Source organism: Eleutherodactylus coqui, chromosome 10, assembly GCF_035609145.1.
Source record: "Eleutherodactylus coqui strain aEleCoq1 chromosome 10, aEleCoq1.hap1, whole genome shotgun sequence".
NCBI classification, from domain to species: Eukaryota; Metazoa; Chordata; class Amphibia; order Anura; family Eleutherodactylidae; genus Eleutherodactylus; species Eleutherodactylus coqui.
The window spans coordinates 32,739,225-32,757,779 of record NC_089846.1 but is presented as its reverse complement, the minus strand read 5'-3'; the positions used below and the strand labels follow the sequence as shown (position 1 = coordinate 32,757,779).

Genomic DNA, 18,555 nt, shown 5'->3' with positions numbered 1-18,555 from the left:
TGGCCCTGGCCAGGCCATTGTTTTATTTCTAACGCATATTGTCTTTCCGGACATTTGCATTGACAGTTGTGTTCTAAAATAACGATTGTATACTATTACCTTATTTGAAAAATACAAGGATTGTTCTATCCTCTTATATCAAAACTGGAAACCTCTTCATAATGCATTTTCCTTGTATGTATGCTTAATTGAAAAATCAATAAAGATTATTGTAAAAAAAAACGAAAAAAACGTCAGATGGCTGTGTCACATAAGAAGGAAGAAAGAAGTATTTTTATTTGAAAGTGGGGAGGAAAAAAACAAAAATGAAGAAATAAAAAGCCTCAGGAGGGATTAAAGAGGTTTTCCAGGCAATGCCAGGAGCGGAAGCCGCTGCTCCGACCCATGTAGTGGCCAGCATTTGTACCTGCAGGCTGGCGCCTCATCGAAATCAATGAGAGCTGTGCCTGTAATTACAAGCGCCGGCCACTACACAGGGGTCGGAGCAGCGGCTTCAGCTCCAACCCCGATGTATTCTGGCACTGACAGCGGGCGCTGCCTGGAACCCCCCGCCAAACTTAGGCCATGCAGGCTATTGCTGCTCAACCTCCTTCAGATGGTGCTGTTTATGGAAGGCGGCAATGTTTTTTTAGTCTTTTTATTAGTTATGCTGGTTTATTAGTAGGATGAGTGATGATCAGCAACTGCGTTGTGTGTTGTGTGCCGGACAGGCATGCTAGGGTCGTCGGCCAGGCATCTGGTCAAACTGCACTGCGGAAATCCCGCATGCAGGGTCCACCCTGCCCCTGTACAGGCGGCCTAAGGTTGACTTCACACTGGTGTGAAAATCGCGCAATACTTGTACAGTGCGAGACGCACAAATATGAGCCCTATTCTTGTGAATGGGTTTCAACGAATTAGCGATGATTTCCTGCATGGCACTGCGAAGCGATGCGGGAAACAAATCGCAGCATGTTCTATCTAGCTGCGAGATCTTGCATCGCAGCCCCATTGCATTCAATAGGGCCGGCGACAGCAGCACCGACCCCATTGGGATCTACGTGATTCTCTGCCATGGCTGTGACAGCTGCGGCGAGGGATTCTCTTCATCCCTGCAGTGATGCAAGGCTGTTTTCACATAAATTGCCTTACATCCACGGGGTTTTCACATGGATGGCGAGGGCAATATCAGGCCGTCATTCCTGACCAGATATGGCCCTCACCAATGTGAAGGCAGCCTAAAACTATAAACTGTTGTATATGATGATTTTATGTCTGTGTGTTGAATACATTTAGAGAGCAGGATCTGCAGTTCTTTGCGTACAGTCTATAGAACACAGCCTAACAGCAGCCTCTACCACCTGCCCTGTGAGGATGGAGAATGATATGTACACCCAGTAAAGAAACATACAAGTCATATAATGGCCAGAAACAGTGTTATTCCTCCTGCACTCACACATGGCAGCTTATTCTGATAAGTAGGTGGTGCTGAGAACTTAAAGAGGCTGTCACCATCTTTTTGCACCCGTCTCTGAGGACTGTAAGGTAGTGCCTGTCACACTGATTATAGTGATTATTTGCTGTGTGGATCTGTGCAGTAGTTTTGGAGAAGCTTGTATTTTGTCAGTGACATCACATGCATAGAGGACTACTTGGAAGTAGTCTTGGGTATTCATGAGCTGTGGACTAGTTACACCCACCCCGCCCTCCAGCCCCTGATTCACTACTGTATGCATAAAGAGAGAACTGCCACTCATTGGCTGGAGGGTGCAGTGGGTGTGGCTATCCTGCAGCTCATGAATATACAGGACTACTTCTGTGTCTGTCTGCTACTAACAAATTGCAGGTTTCTCCTAAACTACTGCACAGATACACACAGCAGACATATCACTGCAATAGTGTGGCAAGCACTACCTTATGCTGCTCTCAGTGAGGGGTGCACAAAGTTGATGACAGATTTCCTTTAAGCTATATGCAGAGTAAGCAACCATTAACTGGATACTTTCAATGGAATGTGTTATGTCAATTTAAAGGGATATTCCATCTAAGCCAAAGTGCGGGTGCAGCCCAGCAATTATCAGGAAAACACAAGCACTACCGGCTCGCCCTAAAACTGTGTCCATTAACAGCTTAAAGGAAACCAGTCGTCACCTGTAAGCACCATAAGCTCCCCTAGAAGTTGGCGGAATCACATGTAAATTTTTCTGTGTGATTGTAACGCTGATATAATTAAGTGATTACAATATCAGGGTACTGGAGCCTCCATACTAGCCTGTATCACATCTTGTATCCAAGCTAGACGTGGTACAACAGGGTACTAGAGCCTCCATGCCTGGCCATATCACATCTTGTATCCAAGCTAGAGGCGGTACAACAGGGTACTAGAGCCTCCATGCCTGGCCATATCACATCTTGTATCCAAGCTAGAGGCGGTACAACAGGTTACTAGAGCCTCCCTGTCCACCTGTATCACATCATACATCCAATCTAGAGGTGGTACAACAGGGTACTAGAGCCTCCATGCCCACCCGTATCACATCTTGTATCCAAGCTAGAGGTGGTACAACAGGGTACTAGAGCCTCCATGCCCACCCGTATCACATCTTGTATCCAAGCTAGAGGCGGTACAACAAGGTACTGTAAGAGCCTCCATGCCCGTCCGTACTTCTAGCTTGGATACAAGATGTGATACAGGCAGGCATGGAGGCAGGGGTGTAACTATAGAGGATGCAGGGGATACAGTTGCACCCGGGCCCAGGAGCCTTAGGGGGCCCATAAGGCCTCTCTTCTCCATATAGGGAGCCCAGTACTATGAATAAAGCATTATAGTTGGGGGCCCTGTTACAGGTTTTGCATTAGGGCCCAGGAGCTTCAAGTTACGCCTCTGCATAGAGGCTCTAGTACCCTCTTGTATCCAAGCTAGAGGATGCTAACTGGAGCAACCAGTGTCAGGCAGCTGCTGCCAAGGCAGATAGGATCATGGAGTGCATCAGAGCAGGTCATGGGGCACATGACGAGAACATTGTTCTTCCTCCTTACAAGTCACTGGTCAGACCACACATGGAATATTGTGGACAGTTTTGGGCATTGGTACTATAGAAGGACATATCAGAGCTTGAGCGGGTACAAAGGCGGCAACTAAAGTAATAAACAGAATGGGCGGACTACAATACCCAGAGAGGTTATCAAACTTGGGATTATTTTGTTTAGAAAAAAGACACCTGAGGAGCGACCTAATAACTATATATAATATATCAGGAGACAATACAGAGATCTCTCCCATCATATATATTTATACCCAGGACTGTGACTGCCACAAGGGGGCGCCCTCTACATCTAGAGGAAAGCAGGTTTCATTACCAACACAGAAGGGGGTTCTTTACTGTAAGAGCAGTGAGACTGGGGAACTCTTTGCCGGAGGACGTGGTGATGGGGAACTCACTAAAAGAGTACAAGAGGGGCCGGGATGCTTTTCTTGTGCGTAATCTATATATATAAAAATGTCTGTCTTTCTGTCTGTCCTTTATGCGCTACTACACCATTCATCCGATCGCCATGAGACTTTGGGAAGTTGTTGAGCACACTCCTGGGAAGATTACTGGCATAGTACACCTATCCTACGAGCGTCGTCGACAGTTATGCCCCCCAGACAAAGATCGTTTGATTTCCATCTCAAGCACGAAAGCAAAAGGCATTACGAGCAACGGGATGAGTGTTCAACTACAAAATGATGCATCCGCCGAACGTTTCGCAAGACAATTGCTGGATATTGAGAATGCTGAGGTAAAATGAAAGCTGCGCTGTGATTGGTTGCAATTTCTTATACCGCTGAGGTAAAATGAAAGCTGTGCTGTGATTGGTTGTTATTTCTTATACCACTGAGGTAAAATGAAAGCTGCGCTGTGATTGGTTGCTATATATTATACTACTGAGGTAACATGAAAGCTGTGCTGTGATTGGTTGTTATATATTATACTACTGAGGTAACATGAAAGCTGTGCTGTGATTGGTTGTTATATATTATACTGCTGAGGTAAAATGAAAGCTGTGCTGTGATTGGTTGCTATTTCTTATACTGCTGAGGTAAAATGAAAGCTGCGCTGTGATTGGTTGTTATATATTATAGTAAGGTAACATGAAAGCTGCGCTGTGATTGGTTGCTATTTCTTATACTGCTGAGGTAACATGAAAGCTGCGCTGTGATTGGTTGTTACTTTCTAAACTGCTGAAGCAGCATGAAAGCTGTGCTGTGATTGGTTGCTATATATTATACTGCTGAGGTTACATGAAAGCTGCGCTGTGATTGGCTGCTATTTCTTATACTGCTGAGGTAGCATGAAAGCTACGCTGTGATTGGCTGCTATTTCTTATACTGCTGAGGTAAAATGAAAGCTGCACTGTGATTGGTTGCTATTTCTTATACTGCTGAGGCAAAATGAAAGCTGCGCTGTGATTGGTTGTTATATATTATAGTGAGGTAACATGAAAGCTGCGCTGTGATTGGTTGTTATATATTATAGTGAGGTAACATGAAAGCTGCGCTGTGATTGGTTGTTATAACTAAAAATATCGTGTATCCCCAAGCACTCGAATGAATAAATAGAATTAAAACGACACTTTGAAATGTTTTCCTTATGAAAATGAATACGTTTCAATAAAAATGACACAATGTAAATTCACTGTTATCATAACGAGTTTCCTTGAATTTGCTTTCTTCTGAGATCGCAGCAACGCGCGGCGGGTACGCTAGTAATATTATATGTTATAATCACTAATCACTTCAGACGGGTCGGTGATCTGGGGATTATTCCGGTCACCACATTGGATTCTAATCACGTAACGGCTCTCATCATTTCCCCATGCTGATGAACGTCTCACGCACTCAGGTCTGCTGCACACACTCGGCTCTGCTGCACCTTCCACAGGCCCTAACTCCTCCCAGACACATGACTGATCACATGACCATGACATCATCAAAGGTCCTTTCGCCCACAATGTAGTATCTATCATGGCTCAGGCCGGCCAGCAGATCCGCGAGGACCGTCCGCGACCGCGCAATGTGACCCGCGAGGAGGCCGTGCAGCTGGAGGGCTACAGACACGCCTGCCACGTCATGCTGTACGCCCCCACCACCGCCAAGCTCTTCGACCGCGTCCCTATCCGCTTTGTGGTGCTGGTGAGACACGGGGGGTATATGAGAGCGCGGGTTATGGCGGTTGGTGCGTTCACACCTCGCTGATTTGGTCGCAGATCCGCAGCAGATTTCACCCCTTCCATTGAATTCACCGCCTTCACACGGGCGTATTTGTGCAGGCAGGATTCGCGTGCGGCATTCGAGCGCTAGTCTGCGAAGCCCCAATGGGAGCATTTGGCGCGGTGTTTGATACGCCGCATGTAGCACATTGTGTGAAGGGCGCCTAAGTTTGAGGCTGGACAGCGAATGGTACCATAAGATGCCTGCTGTAAGACTGGCGTCACGTGATGCAACAATTGCGCAATTTTATGCCAATTTTTATTTTTTTTTAATTAAATCCCCGCATTCTATGAATTGATTTCCTCCCGCTGTTCCTTCTTCGCAGATGATGATGCGTTTCGACGGGCGTCTCGGCTTCCCGGGTGGTTTTGTGGATACTCGAGACGGTTCCCTGGAAGAAGGCTTGAGCCGCGAGCTGGTGGAGGAACTTGGCGACATTTTCAACACTCTGAAAGTGACGGACAAAGACTACAGGAGCTCGCAGGCCCGAGAGTTCCCGCAGAAGGGGGTCACGCACTTCTACACCAAGGCGCTGAAGCTGGAGGAAGTAGAGGCCATAGAGAAGGCAGGGGCGTGCGCCAAAGATCACGGACTGGAGGTGAGCGGGAGCGTACAGGCGTCGGCTTCTATCCTGTAACCAGCAGGTTTCACATCAGGACGGAGGCGTTACCTGAAGCTCCTGGGGCCCTAAGTGGAAGAACTCTAATAGGGCCCCACCTACCATGTGCCATTTAGAATACCTATGTAGCAGAGGAGCCTTCGTGCCTCCGTATACGGCTGACTGTGTACCCCTAGCGCTGCCGCCGCGTCAGTGTACCGTAGTTTTCGGACTATAGGGTGCTCCCATGTTTAGACAACAGGAAAAAATATTTCATACTCATTAATATGTCTCTGGGGGTCTAACAAAGTGGAGGCTGCCGTCGTTAACTTTGGTTTTCTGGTATAGTAAAGGGTTAACAGTGAACAGTTAAACCAGAATGGGCAGGTAGAGGGAGGACTGTGCAGTCCTGGTATGTATGGCTGCAGAGTTCTCCCCATGATCAATCAGCACACTGCTGGATCATTAAGGCAGCGGTCAGGGCTCTCTGGATCTACCAGACCTCCCTGACTCTGGACCAAGAAAACCGCATCTTGTAGCCAGAAAAATCCTGTATTTCGGCATTGCTCAGGCAAAATACTTCATGATAGCAGACCTTGGCTCATAGAGAGGTCCCAGCCCCCCTGTTTGATGTCCACTTGCACTATATAGATTTGTTCCCTCTATTGGTGAGAAAAGCCCTTTTTAAAGGTATGCAACATTTTTATCATATGATTTAAAGGAAACCCATCAGGTCATAGGGTCACAAGTTCATGGGCTTATAGTGCACTGGCCACAGAGGTCACCTGCCTCCCTATTTCCTTGCTGTCTGTCCTGGAAGCCAGTGATCGCTCCATGCATCGGAGTCATCTGTATATTCAATACACATGTAATACCCTGGAGGGGGACTCTCTCCGGCACCCCCTGCAAAGCAATTGCAGATTGCCAATGGGCTTGCAAGGCTACCTGGTATGCCATGCATGGATGCCTAAGGTGTCCTGCCTGTAGCATGGCTTCATAGATAACATAAAAAATTGCTATGTACTGCAATACCAAAGTATTGCGGTATATAATGGTCACAAGGTCAGGTTTCCTGTAGTGACTAAATAAAAATGTGCAAAAAGGTTTAAAAAAAACCACTTTATTAAAACAGTAAAAAATATTAAGTTTAAAATAATATATTTAAACAAAAAAACACATATTTGGTATTACCATGTTCAGAAAAGTCTAAACCATGAAAATATCACTATATTTATCTGCAAGGTGAACACCGTAAGAAAGATGAGAGAGAGGGAAAAAAACCACAGAAAACCAAAATTGCAGATTTTTTTTTTTTTTTTTTTAATCCTTACTCCCAAATGAAAAAAAAAAAACTGAATAAAAAGTGATCAAAAAGAGATGTATATGTGTATATATATATATATATATATATACACACACCCCAAGTGGTACTAATATAAACTACAGCTCACACTGTCCAGGTGACAAAAACATAAAGTTATGGGTCTCAGAATGTGGTGATGGAAAGTAATTTTGGGTTTTTTTTTTTTAAGTAGTGAAACAAAAAACTATATAAATTTGCTATCTTCATAGTTGTACTGAACCCCCCCCCCCCCCCCACGACCAATTCCATTAATTAGTACCAATAAAATAATATAATTCATCTCTTCAGACCACTCCGTCACTCTGACTTTTCACGGTGCCCAGCTGTCATTCAACGCTGAGCGCTGCCTCTGACTGGTCACGGTGCCCAGCTGTCATTCAACGCTGAGCGCTGCCTCTGACTGGTCACGGTGCCCAGCTGTCATTCAACGCTGAGCGCTGCCTCTGACTGGTCATGGTGCTCAGCCAATCAGAGTCAGTTCTTTCAAGAGGTGAGAATTTCCAAGACACACTCGCCTGATATCACGCTTACCAACATGTGTTTTTCATACCAAAGCAAGGCTTTTTTGAATAAACAACATCTGCATCACTTGTGACCCTCAGGTGTGTTTCACGCGCATCGAAGGATCTCAAGCATTTCCATTGACTTCAATGGGAAACATTGCATGGAATGCAAGTGCCTGCGATGTCTTCATATTCGCACAACTCGCAACTCACAAAACTTGTACAAGATTCTCCCCTGTGTGAATTACCCCTTCAACGATAAATCTGCCTCAGTGTTGTCTTGTGTATGTACTAAATGCAGAGATGTACGGACTGAGCGGTCACTTCCAGGGCAGACAGCGAGAGAGCGGGGATAGATGAAAAATATATTTCCAAAAAAACCCCTTCCACGCTCCGGACCTCAGCGGTCCCTCCCTACGACCTCATAACCTTAGTGTCTGGTGCTCATATAACCAGGCAGTTGCCTTTTTAAAGGGTTTTTCCAACCCAAAACATTTATCATCCCCATCCACAGGGTAGGTGATACATGTATGATTCCTGGGCCGGCCAACCGCTGGGACCCCACGGATCCTGAGAACTGTGCGGCCCCCAAATACCCCTAGTGGTTAGTGGACCCTCACTGATGTGATATCGCGCCCCCTTGGTGATGCTTAATAACAGCTCTGTTTGCCTCCCCTCTAGGTGATGGGTTTGGTCCGCGTTCCTCTCTACACGTTACGGGACGGATTTGGAGGCCTTCCAGCCTTTCTGTCCAACAACTTTATTGGAAACTCAAAGAGCCAACTTCTTTACGGGCTGCGTTCCTTACGGCTGCTCCGAGAAGACCAGATTCAGGATGCCATGTGGGCCAGTCAGAACGGCTAGTGACCGTCTCGTCCGGGACCCTTCGAAAATGGAGTATAGACATCCACATCCTCCTGTGTACCCTCAGTGTGTAGCTTCATCACCATGAGTTATGGTCGGCCAAAGCAGATCGAGTCGCCCAAAACTTCCTACAAAGTATACTTCTTTCAGTAGTGATTGGACCTCCAGCAGCACGGGGGTTAATATTAGAAAAAAAGGGCTGCTATATATATAATTTTTTTTTTTCCTTCTCTGAATCGTCACCGTTATTGTCCATGGGCTGTCTGGAATTGCAATTCAGCCTCATTTAGGCTAGGGCTATATGGTGACGATTGGCCATGACAGAGGTCGTATGACCAAGGATCGCTGAGTAGCCCCCTGACCTCACAATTACACTGAGGTCAATGCGGTTGCGGTACGAGTTGCAGGTTTTGTGACTACTGTAGAAAATCCAACCTCGGGGAATTTTTTTTAGCAAACCACGGTTGTGGCACCCTGTGATTCACACCAAGACCACATTGACCTCGGTTGGTGTAAGCGCAAAGTCCTAGGGCTACACTGCTATCTTTGGTTGTGCCACTCCTATCATGTGCCGTATAGCCCTAGCTTTAGGGTATGTCCCCACGGTGGATTTTTGACAGGGAATCTGCACCGATTCCGTGGCAAACCAGCATCCCATTACTTATAGGGGTCTATACAGCGCCAAATTCTTCTCCCACATGGAGGGAAAAAAAGTGATATCTCGCCTCTCAACACGGATTCCATGTGGCATATCTGCGTTGGGAAATCCACATGCGGGTTCAGCCATTAAAAAGGGCCAAGTCCGCATGCAGATCCACAGCACTACACCAGCAGAAATTCACAGCTGAGCTGCGGATTTCTTCCGTGATTCTTAGAGGTGAAATCCACGCTAGATTCCGCCGCCTGATCATACCCTTGGGGTGTCCCCACAGGCTGATTTGTCATGGATTTTCCGGGCAGACCTTTTGGATTATCGGTGCGGATTCCACCTCTTCAAAGGAGGGGTTTAATCTCACACTAAATGTTGCGGATCTGCTGCAGAATGCTTGCTGCGGACACTCTGTGGAAATCCTCCCCCATGTGGGCATTCCTTTAGAGTGCATCCAAATTGTGTCTGCGGTTTACATTGAGAGGATTCCCCAATGTTGTGTTGCATGACCGAGACATACAGTATATACGTCACCCTCGGTCTCCTATGTCAGAAATTCATAAACCGTGTGGTATACTCCACCCGCCTCTGAGGATAGAGAATGAAAAAAACGTAGATTAATGAGGCTCTGTTGGGTAAATGGGGCCTATGAGTATGTTTTATATACACCAAACTCAGTGTGAATGCACCTTGATTAGAATAGAATGGAGCTGCAATACCAGTCACAGCCTTTGGACAAAGAGGGTGCTGTTTCCAGGGGGGGGGGGGAAACAGCCCCCTTTTTTTTTTCGTTTTACTCTTGGACGTGCAATTATGCAAAATCTATTTCATTTGTGTGGTTTTTTTTGTTTGTTTTTTTTAAGGGGTTTCCCAATTGCTCCACAATCGCTCTGTCCTTCCTGGTTGCTGCTGATCGGGACATGTGACTGCTGCAGCCAATCACTAACCACAGCATTGACCTTCCATAGCCAGTGATTGCTGATCAGGACATGTGACTGCTGCAGCCAATCACTAACCACAGCATTGACCTTCCATAGCCAGTGATTGCTGATCAGGACATGTGACTGCTGCAGCCAATCACTAACCACAGCATTGACCTTCCATAGCCAGTGATTGGCTGCAGCAGTCACATGTCCCGATCAGCAGCAACCAGGAAGGACAGAGCGATTTTAAGCAATGCAGTTGTGAAGCCGTTTATACCGGAGCTCTGGTGGAGCAGAATTGATTTCCCTTAACACGGACCCGATAATTATGTTACTTCTGACTAATTATAGAGCCTGTGTTATTCCTTAAGCCATTAAGCATTATCACCCTGATTACAGCGTTCTTGTCGGCAGACGGGCCCACTTTAAACGCGGGCAGAAAAATTGGTCACCTGCATGCAGCCTAATCGAAAGCCCTGTCCTTCAGCTTCAGACCGGCGCCATGACCGCAAATAATGGCGCAGATGCCGATTAGAACTTGGCGATCTCTACACTAGGTTAACCCTTTATGGGCATCTTGTAAATGCCCTCACTTAGCATGTACTCTCTTAGTAGAAATGCCTATATAACCTTTATTTTCCCCCATCTGTAGTTATGATCAGATGCCTTATATGAAGTTGTGCATTTCTGTAAAGAATGATGATTCTCTATTAAAGTTTATTTGTGTTTTGTAGTGCAGATCCTCCTGTTTGTAACCTATTACAGTAGATATTGTGTGTATATCATATAGAGTTTCATATTCAAAGTACTGCCACCATGTGCTTGGAAGACCAAGATATTTTTAGATGTGAGCCAATAGAGGGGAACTTGTCACCTAATTGTTAATACTGCAGAGGGCACTAAGCCCGCACTCACCAGAGGGTAGGGGAATTGAGAAAGAGCGATGGTGCGTTACCCACTCAGCAGTGTAGTGGGGAGCGGCTTACTATACTCGCAGCGCCCACATCAGCGTGTTGTAGGTCTAATGCCATAGAATTACATCATACTGCGATCGGACAGGCAGTCTATCAAGCCACCCCACGGGCATGGCTTGATAGGCATTCTGCCATGACAGCCCTGGGGCCTTTCAGGAGGTCCCCGGCTGCCATGACTCACCCACGGCTCCCTGTGATCTCCTCGCGGGGGATTTAAATGCCGCTGTCAGAATTGACAGTGGCATTTAAAGGGTTAATAGCCGCGATCGGCTGCACGTCTGATTGCAGCTATTTAAGGCCTGCGGGTGTCAGCTGTAATGGGGCCCTCCATGTTGGTGGGTCCTCGGTATGTTATGTATTCGGAATAGCTGACGCCTTTACATTCCAGCTATTATTCCTAATTCCACCAAGTACGTTTTATAAGCCTGGAAACGTCTGGATGGAGGGACAGATTGCAGTCGTCCTGCGACCCTTAAAGGGAACCTGTCACGGCCCCACAGCCTGTTAGAAGAGGTGACAGAGAGCCTGGGGATGTTTTTTTTTTTTTTAAATACTCCTGCCGATTAACTCTTGATGACCTGTCCTGAGGATAGGTCAACAGTCATGGCCCCGAATGTTCTGGGCAACCCCTTTAAGGGCATCTTCACATACTTTATTTTTAATTTTTTTCCAAGTGCTTTTTTTTCATTCTTTCGTAAAAAAAAAAAAAATTACAAAAAAGCAGTAATCCTAAAAACTCCCCCAGAACACCACAAACCAAAACCTATTTTATGTAATACAGTTTATATTTCACTATAGACTTTAATGAAGCATCTGGCTGCACAACAACTGCAAAAGAAAACTGCTGCATGTGCAACCTGGCTGAGGGCGAATTTCGTGGACCTTCATTGTAAATGAGGGTTATGTCCAGTAGATGGCAGTATACATGTTGTAGAATACTACAATGTACACTGAATGGTCGCTCCCCATGTACTAGCACGTTGGATCTCCTTTAGCATTCAGAACCGAAGCAGTTCATCTTAGTGTCCATCTACAGATATCAGGTCGTGCCAAGTAAACCTTCCCCACGCCATTACTGCTCCTCCACAAGCCTAAGCTGTTTACTTCTGACAGGGAGGGTCATTGATTCATGCTGCTTGTGCCAAATTCTGACCCTCCAATCAACACAGTGCAACAGAAATCTAGATTCACCTGACCAGGTGATTTTCTGCTGTTCAAATGCTCCAATTTTTGTGCTCTTTCGCCCGCTGGACTCTCGCCTTTCTCGTAGACAGTAAAGGCGCTGGCACTGGTCGCCTGGTGTTATAACCCAATGACGGGTTGGGTGTTTAGATTCATTAGTTGGGGCACCAGTATTGTGTCCAGCTGCAATTTACTTAGCCGAGCACCAGAATGATTCCTGACATCCTCCTCTGACCCCTTTCATCAACGAGTTGTTTTCATCAGTGCATCCCCCTTCACTGGATGCTTTTACTCTCCACACCACTGCACAAGAAAACCCCACAAAGTCGTCAGTGTAAGATATCCTGGCCCTCCGTAGTGTAATGACCGGGTCTCATTAGAAGTTGCTCAGATTACTCAACTTTCCCATTCGAATGTGGATCCATGGAAAACTTGTCACTTGTTTTTATGCTGCACTCCGGGGTCCCAGAACAGAACACTGCCCAGCGTCACTCGGCTACGCCAACTTATCTCTGTTGCATCCTTGTGTCATCTCTCCCCCAGATAAGTGACGCACATGTACCCAGCCATGAACATGATGGAATAGAAAGCCTGATTCATCAGACCAGGCGGCTTCTTCCAATGCTCCAGGCTCCAGTTCTGATACTCACATGCTCATTATAGGCTCTTTCAGAGGTGGCAGAGGTCAGCATGGGCACATGGACCAGTGTGCAGCCCCATATACAGCAAGCTGTGCTGCTCTGTGTGCTCTGCAACCTCTCCATCAGAGACAGCAGTAGGTCTTCTGTAGGATGAGACCAGATGGACTAGTCTTCACCCCACATGTGCATCAATGAGCCTTCTGCACCCATGACCTACTGTTAGGTTGTGCTGCTGGGGCCTGTAGTACTATGTTTTCTAGCAGCACAGCTCCACAGGTGTGGCATGATTGATCTGGCTGGGCGTGGTGATCTCCTGCTAGCCAGCCAATCCCCCGGGTCATTGCTCACATATATACCCAGCTCCTGTCAGTGTCTGTCTGGTGTCCAGGGTGAGCAGTCCTGTTTCTTCCGTGTTACAGCTTGCTGTGTGACTTGTGTCATGTTGTCTGTCCTGTGCAGCTTGCTGTTTGACTTGTGTCTTGTTGTCTGTTCTGTACAGCTTGTGGTGTGACTTGTGTCCTGTTGTTTTTTCACTGGTTTGGACCATAAAACATAATCTTTAATAATATAATTAAAATTGGGACAGAGACTCCCGAACACACATAGCACATAAAAATAAAGAATATAGGATATAAGGTAATTCTCACTTATTCTCGTGAGCAGTCTCATCGGATTGTATGCGGACTGATATTTTCATCTACTATACAAAATGTATCCGATTATGTTAGATGCCACTATGGGTTATCAGAGATCAGAAAAATATTAAGTGATTGATCTTCTACCTCCCTGAGGCAAAAGGGAGTTTTATTAAAAAATAGAGGATTTCTACCAAAGTGCTAGTTAGGTCTTGGACTGACGCGTTTCGCTCCGAAAAGAAGCTCTTCGGGGACCTAAATAAACCTGTATAAGTAAAGTGCAGCTGATTTTATAACACCACAGTTATCTGATTCCTCCATATTCTGAGCCAATATGAGGTGGTAAGGAGATATGAGAGGCGAGATTCTAATCATACAACACCACTGTGTGTACCTCGCTCAGTTTATTCCAGAATAGATTAGTGTTGTATATAAAGGACCATCTTCTAATACCCCCCCCCCCCCATATGGTTCATCAGCAGCCCCTCTCTATATATCAGCTCTGTTCCACTAGTTATCTGCTTACTCTTACGATTGTCTTTGCAGATAAGGGCAACCTATTTTCCTGTCTGTCATTAAACTCCTAACTACATCTCTATTTTTGCACTCACTGGGGATGCCTAATTTGATAATTCCCTCATTGACAGACTCTTAATTTTCTATTGCTGTCTGAGAATAAAAGGTTTCTCTCTGTTCCAACCTCTCTATTGTTACTAATTCCTATACGGTTTTCACAGTTTCTCATATAGTAGCCTTTAATGTAGCTAATCTTTGGATAACTTCCAACCCTGAGATCATTAGTGACAAAGAGAAAAGACAAAAATAAAAAAGAGGAGCGACAGACTAACAGCCTTGGTGGTAGGCTGCTGATATGCTACTTCTTCCGGGTTCTGTGTAGCGGGCACCAAGGATGTAGTGCTGGACGGGAGCCACTAGGATAGGCAAGCTTTCCATTTTTCTTTATTTTAAGGCTTCATTCTCATGAGCGTATATCGGCTGCCGTTTTCACGGTCGTCCGATATAAGCTACGATCTGGGGCGAAGAAGCTCATGAACGGGTGCACCAATATAATGTTTGTATGCTCATTCAGACAGCATAGAGCCAGACGCATATACTCCGAGGCCCCATGGCGTCGCCCTACTCCTTCCCTCCCCCTCGCCGTCTCACCTCTTCTCACCTCCTATAGGAGCCCATCCAGCGTCCGAGGTATTCCGGCCCAAAAGATAGTTCCACGACTATCTTTTGGGCCCAACGTAAAAAGGCCCAATGCTATATTGGCTGGCTGGGCGCTTTTACATCATGTGAATACGGCCATGTGGTCTGATGCATTGGAATCCAATGCATCAGATCACAGCGTATATCAGCCAACCGTGAAAGCGGTGGGCCGATATACGCTCGTGGGAACGAGGCCTAAGGCCGTGTAACCTTTTCTTTATGTCACGGAAAACCCCTTTAAAAGGGGCAATGGCCCCCATAATAATTCGGTCCCTTTGCAGCTGTTAAAGGGGCTTTTTAGAGAATTTTATTGATGACCTACTGTTAGGTTGTGCTGCTGGGACCTGTAGTACTATGGTTTCTAGGAGCACATCCTCACAGGTGTGGAATGATTGATCTGGCTGGGTGTGGTTATCTCCTGCTAACCAATCCCCTGGGTCTTTGCTCGCATATATACCCAGTTCCTGTCAGTGTCTGTTTGGTGTCCAGGGTGAGCAGTCCTGATCCTTCCGTGTTGCAGCTTGCTGTGTGACTTGTGTCATGTTGTCTGTCCTGTGCAGCTTGCTGTGTGACTTGTGTCTTGTTGTCTGTTCTGTACAGCTTGTGGTGTGACTGTTTGTGCGTTTGGTTTGTCTGTACTTGTCCTGGTTCAGTGTACTACCTATTCTGGTAGAGCCAGGGCCTAGGTCCCAGCGTGGGGCTGCCTCTATCAAGGTGATTGCCCTCCTTGTAGGTAGGGCAATGCCATCTTCCCTGCAGCATAGGGTCAGTTCCCCCATCCTGGTTCCCACCCGGTTTTTGGGTCACGTTCATGTGGGCCTGGTGCTTAGTTGCCCACACGAACGTAACACCTACTTTCAGAAAAGATCATAAGTAGCTGATCAGATGGGGTCCACTGTGTCAGTGCCACAAGCCGTGGTACCGAGCAGAAGCACACTGCCCCCAGTGTAGTGACTGGCGTTGGTAAGTGCAGGCATAGCTCCCACTGACTTTAATGTCACCCCAACCTAAACAGCTGATTGGCCGGGATCCCCAGGGGTGCACCCCAGCCGATCAAGTATTACCGACCTATTTTGAGGATGGGTCATCAATAAAAATTCACTGGAAAACCCCATTGAGGTTGTAGGTATGGCGTGTTTGTCCTGAGACACCTTTCATCCACCTCCTTATATGACACTTAGAACATCTCACTATATGTTACATTGTTAAAGGCATTTCCTTCATCGCTCTTAAAGTGATCCTCTCATCAATTCTTTGTCCATGACAGCTGATTTCCCCCGAGTGGCTGCTGTGCCTTTAATTGCTCGCAGCGGCACTTCCTGTGAATAGAAGCATCCTGTGTTCTGTCTCTGGGTGTTAGTAATACTGTGAATATTCATAGGTGCGAAGAGCTGGGAGATGAACCGGCATGCCGATACTAGGGCGTCTATTTATAAAGAGGCAATTCTTTCAGCCACAAACTGAAGGCAAAATGTCCGGACTAATTCAGTGTAGATAACGGAAAATGGCCTGAAAAGTACACAGCGGCGAAGAGCTCTGTACTGGAGAAATATCTATCTATCTATCTCATATCTGTCTCATATCTATCTATAGAACTATATCTATCTATCTATCTCATATCTATCTGTCTCATATCTATCTATCTATCTATCTATCTATCTATCTCATATCTATCTATAGAACTATATCTATCTATCTATCTATCTCATATCTATCTCTCATATCTATCTATGTCCAAACTATCTCACATCTATCTATCTATCTATCTATCGATCTCATATCTATCTATCTATCTATCTATCTCTCTCATATCTATCTCATATCTATCTATCTATCTCTCATATTTATCTATCTCGTATCTAGCTATCATCTCTCTCATATCTATCTATCTATCTATCTATCTATCTATCTATCTATCTATCTATCTATCTCATATCTATCTATCTCTCTCATATCTATCTCATATCTATGTATCTCTCTCTCTCATATCTATCTCATATCTATCTATCTCTCTCATATCTATCTCATATCTATCTATCTCTCTCATATCTATCTCATATCTATCTATCTATCGCTCTCTCTCTCATATCTATCTATCTATCTATCTATCTATCTATCTATCTATCTCATATCCATCTATCTCACATCTATCTATCTATCTAGCGATCTCATATCTATCTATCTATCTCTCTCATATCTATCTCATATCTATCTATCTCATATCTATCTCTCATATTTATCTATCTCATATCTATCATCTCTCTCATATCTATATATCTATCTGTCTCATATCTATCTATCTATCTATCTATCCTATCTATCTATCTATCTATCTATCTATCTATCTCTCTCATATCTATCTATCTATCTCATATCCATCTATCTATCTATCTAGCGATCTCATATCTATCTATCTATCTCATATCTATCTATCTCTCTCATATCTATCTCATATCTATCTATCTCTCTCATATCTATCTATCTCTCTCATTATCTATCTATCTCTCTCTCTCATATCTATCTCATATCTATCTATCTATCTATCTATCTATCTATCTATCTATCTATCTATCTCTCTCATATCTATCTATCTATCTCATATCTATCTATCTATCTCATATCCATCTATCTATCTATCTAGCGATCTCATATCTATCTATCTATCTATCTATCTATCTCATATCTATCTCTCTCATATCTATCTCATATCTATCTATCTCTCTCTCTCATATCTATCTATCTATCTCTCTCATATCTATCTATCTATCTATCTATCTATCTATCTATCTATCTATCTATCTATCTATCTCATATCTATCTATCTATCTCTCATATTTATCTATCTCATATCTATCATCTCTCTCATATCTATCTATCTATCTCTCTCTCTCATATCTATCTCATATCTATCTAACTATCTATCTATCTCGTATCTATCTCGTATCTATCTATCTATCTCGTATCTATCTATCTATGTCGTATCTATCTATCTATGTCGTATCTATCTATCTTCACATCTGCTAAGATGTATGAAAAAATACGAGATTCATAAAGTAGAGCAAAATCTATATATGGATGTTGAAGCTACATGAGCCAGTCTGCATAGCTAGTGACTAGAGGATTAAAGGGGTATTCCAGGCCTTTAACCCCTTCGCAGTATTGATGACTTATCCTGAGGATAGATCACCAATAGTGGATCAGTAGGGTTCTAGCTGCTCGGGACCCCTGGTGATCAGCAGATTTCAGCCCCCACACTTAATGCAGCTGGGCTGGATGTCCCCATTAGGTTAGCTGGAAGTGCAATAGAAAGTTTAGTATTGATTTTAATGGGAGTACAGCCTTCAATTACACTTCTGGCTCTGACCGCCCCTAATATACTCATCTATAACCAACTAACTACATGGTACTCTTCTGCCAATGTGGCAATAGCCCGAGACCACCCATTGCTATTAATCCAATTCCTAAAATTAAAGGGTGAAGCACATGAACTATGAACTATCCATCAGTATGTTATTTCTGAACCATCCTTCTTATTTCTTAATGTCCACATGGACTTGTGTAATAGTTATCTTATTGGGTGAGTGCTACCATCTATACAACACCTGATGGAGGTAATAATAAATGATGATTTGGTATCGCAAAACCTCTTTCAGAGGGCTCTTTAACACGGTTGTAGGTGTTTCTACGTGCGCCCACCAGCGCTGTAAAAACGCGTGTAAAAACGTTTGTGTGCCCATTCAGATGGCCCAGGCCAGGCGCATGTACGCTGAGGCGG

At 44.8% G+C, this 18,555-nt stretch overlaps 1 protein-coding gene across 1 annotated transcript; it reads left to right on the top strand.

Moving 5' to 3' along the window:
* Nucleotides 1-4,952: 4,952 nt before the first annotated feature.
* LOC136580319 (U8 snoRNA-decapping enzyme-like) lies at nucleotides 4,953-10,866 on the top strand. Its single transcript, XM_066580786.1, has 3 exons — nucleotides 4,953-5,155; nucleotides 5,559-5,831; nucleotides 8,379-10,866. Exons 1-3 carry the CDS (start codon nucleotides 4,988-4,990, stop codon nucleotides 8,559-8,561), a joined length of 624 nt encoding a protein of 207 aa, XP_066436883.1. The 5' UTR covers nucleotides 4,953-4,987; the 3' UTR covers nucleotides 8,562-10,866.
* Nucleotides 10,867-18,555: the final 7,689 nt, after the last annotated feature.

Excerpts from the sequence above, each read along its gene's own strand:
- LOC136580319 (XM_066580786.1), top strand. The coding sequence starts at position 4,988 with ATGGCTCAGGCCGGCCAGCAGATCCGCGAGGACCGTCCGCGACCGCGC. Across the intron at positions 5,156-5,558 it reads CTATCCGCTTTGTGGTGCTG|ATGATGATGCGTTTCGACGG; the intron begins GTGAGACACGGG and ends CCTTCTTCGCAG. Across the intron at positions 5,832-8,378 it reads CCAAAGATCACGGACTGGAG|GTGATGGGTTTGGTCCGCGT; the intron begins GTGAGCGGGAGC and ends CCTCCCCTCTAG.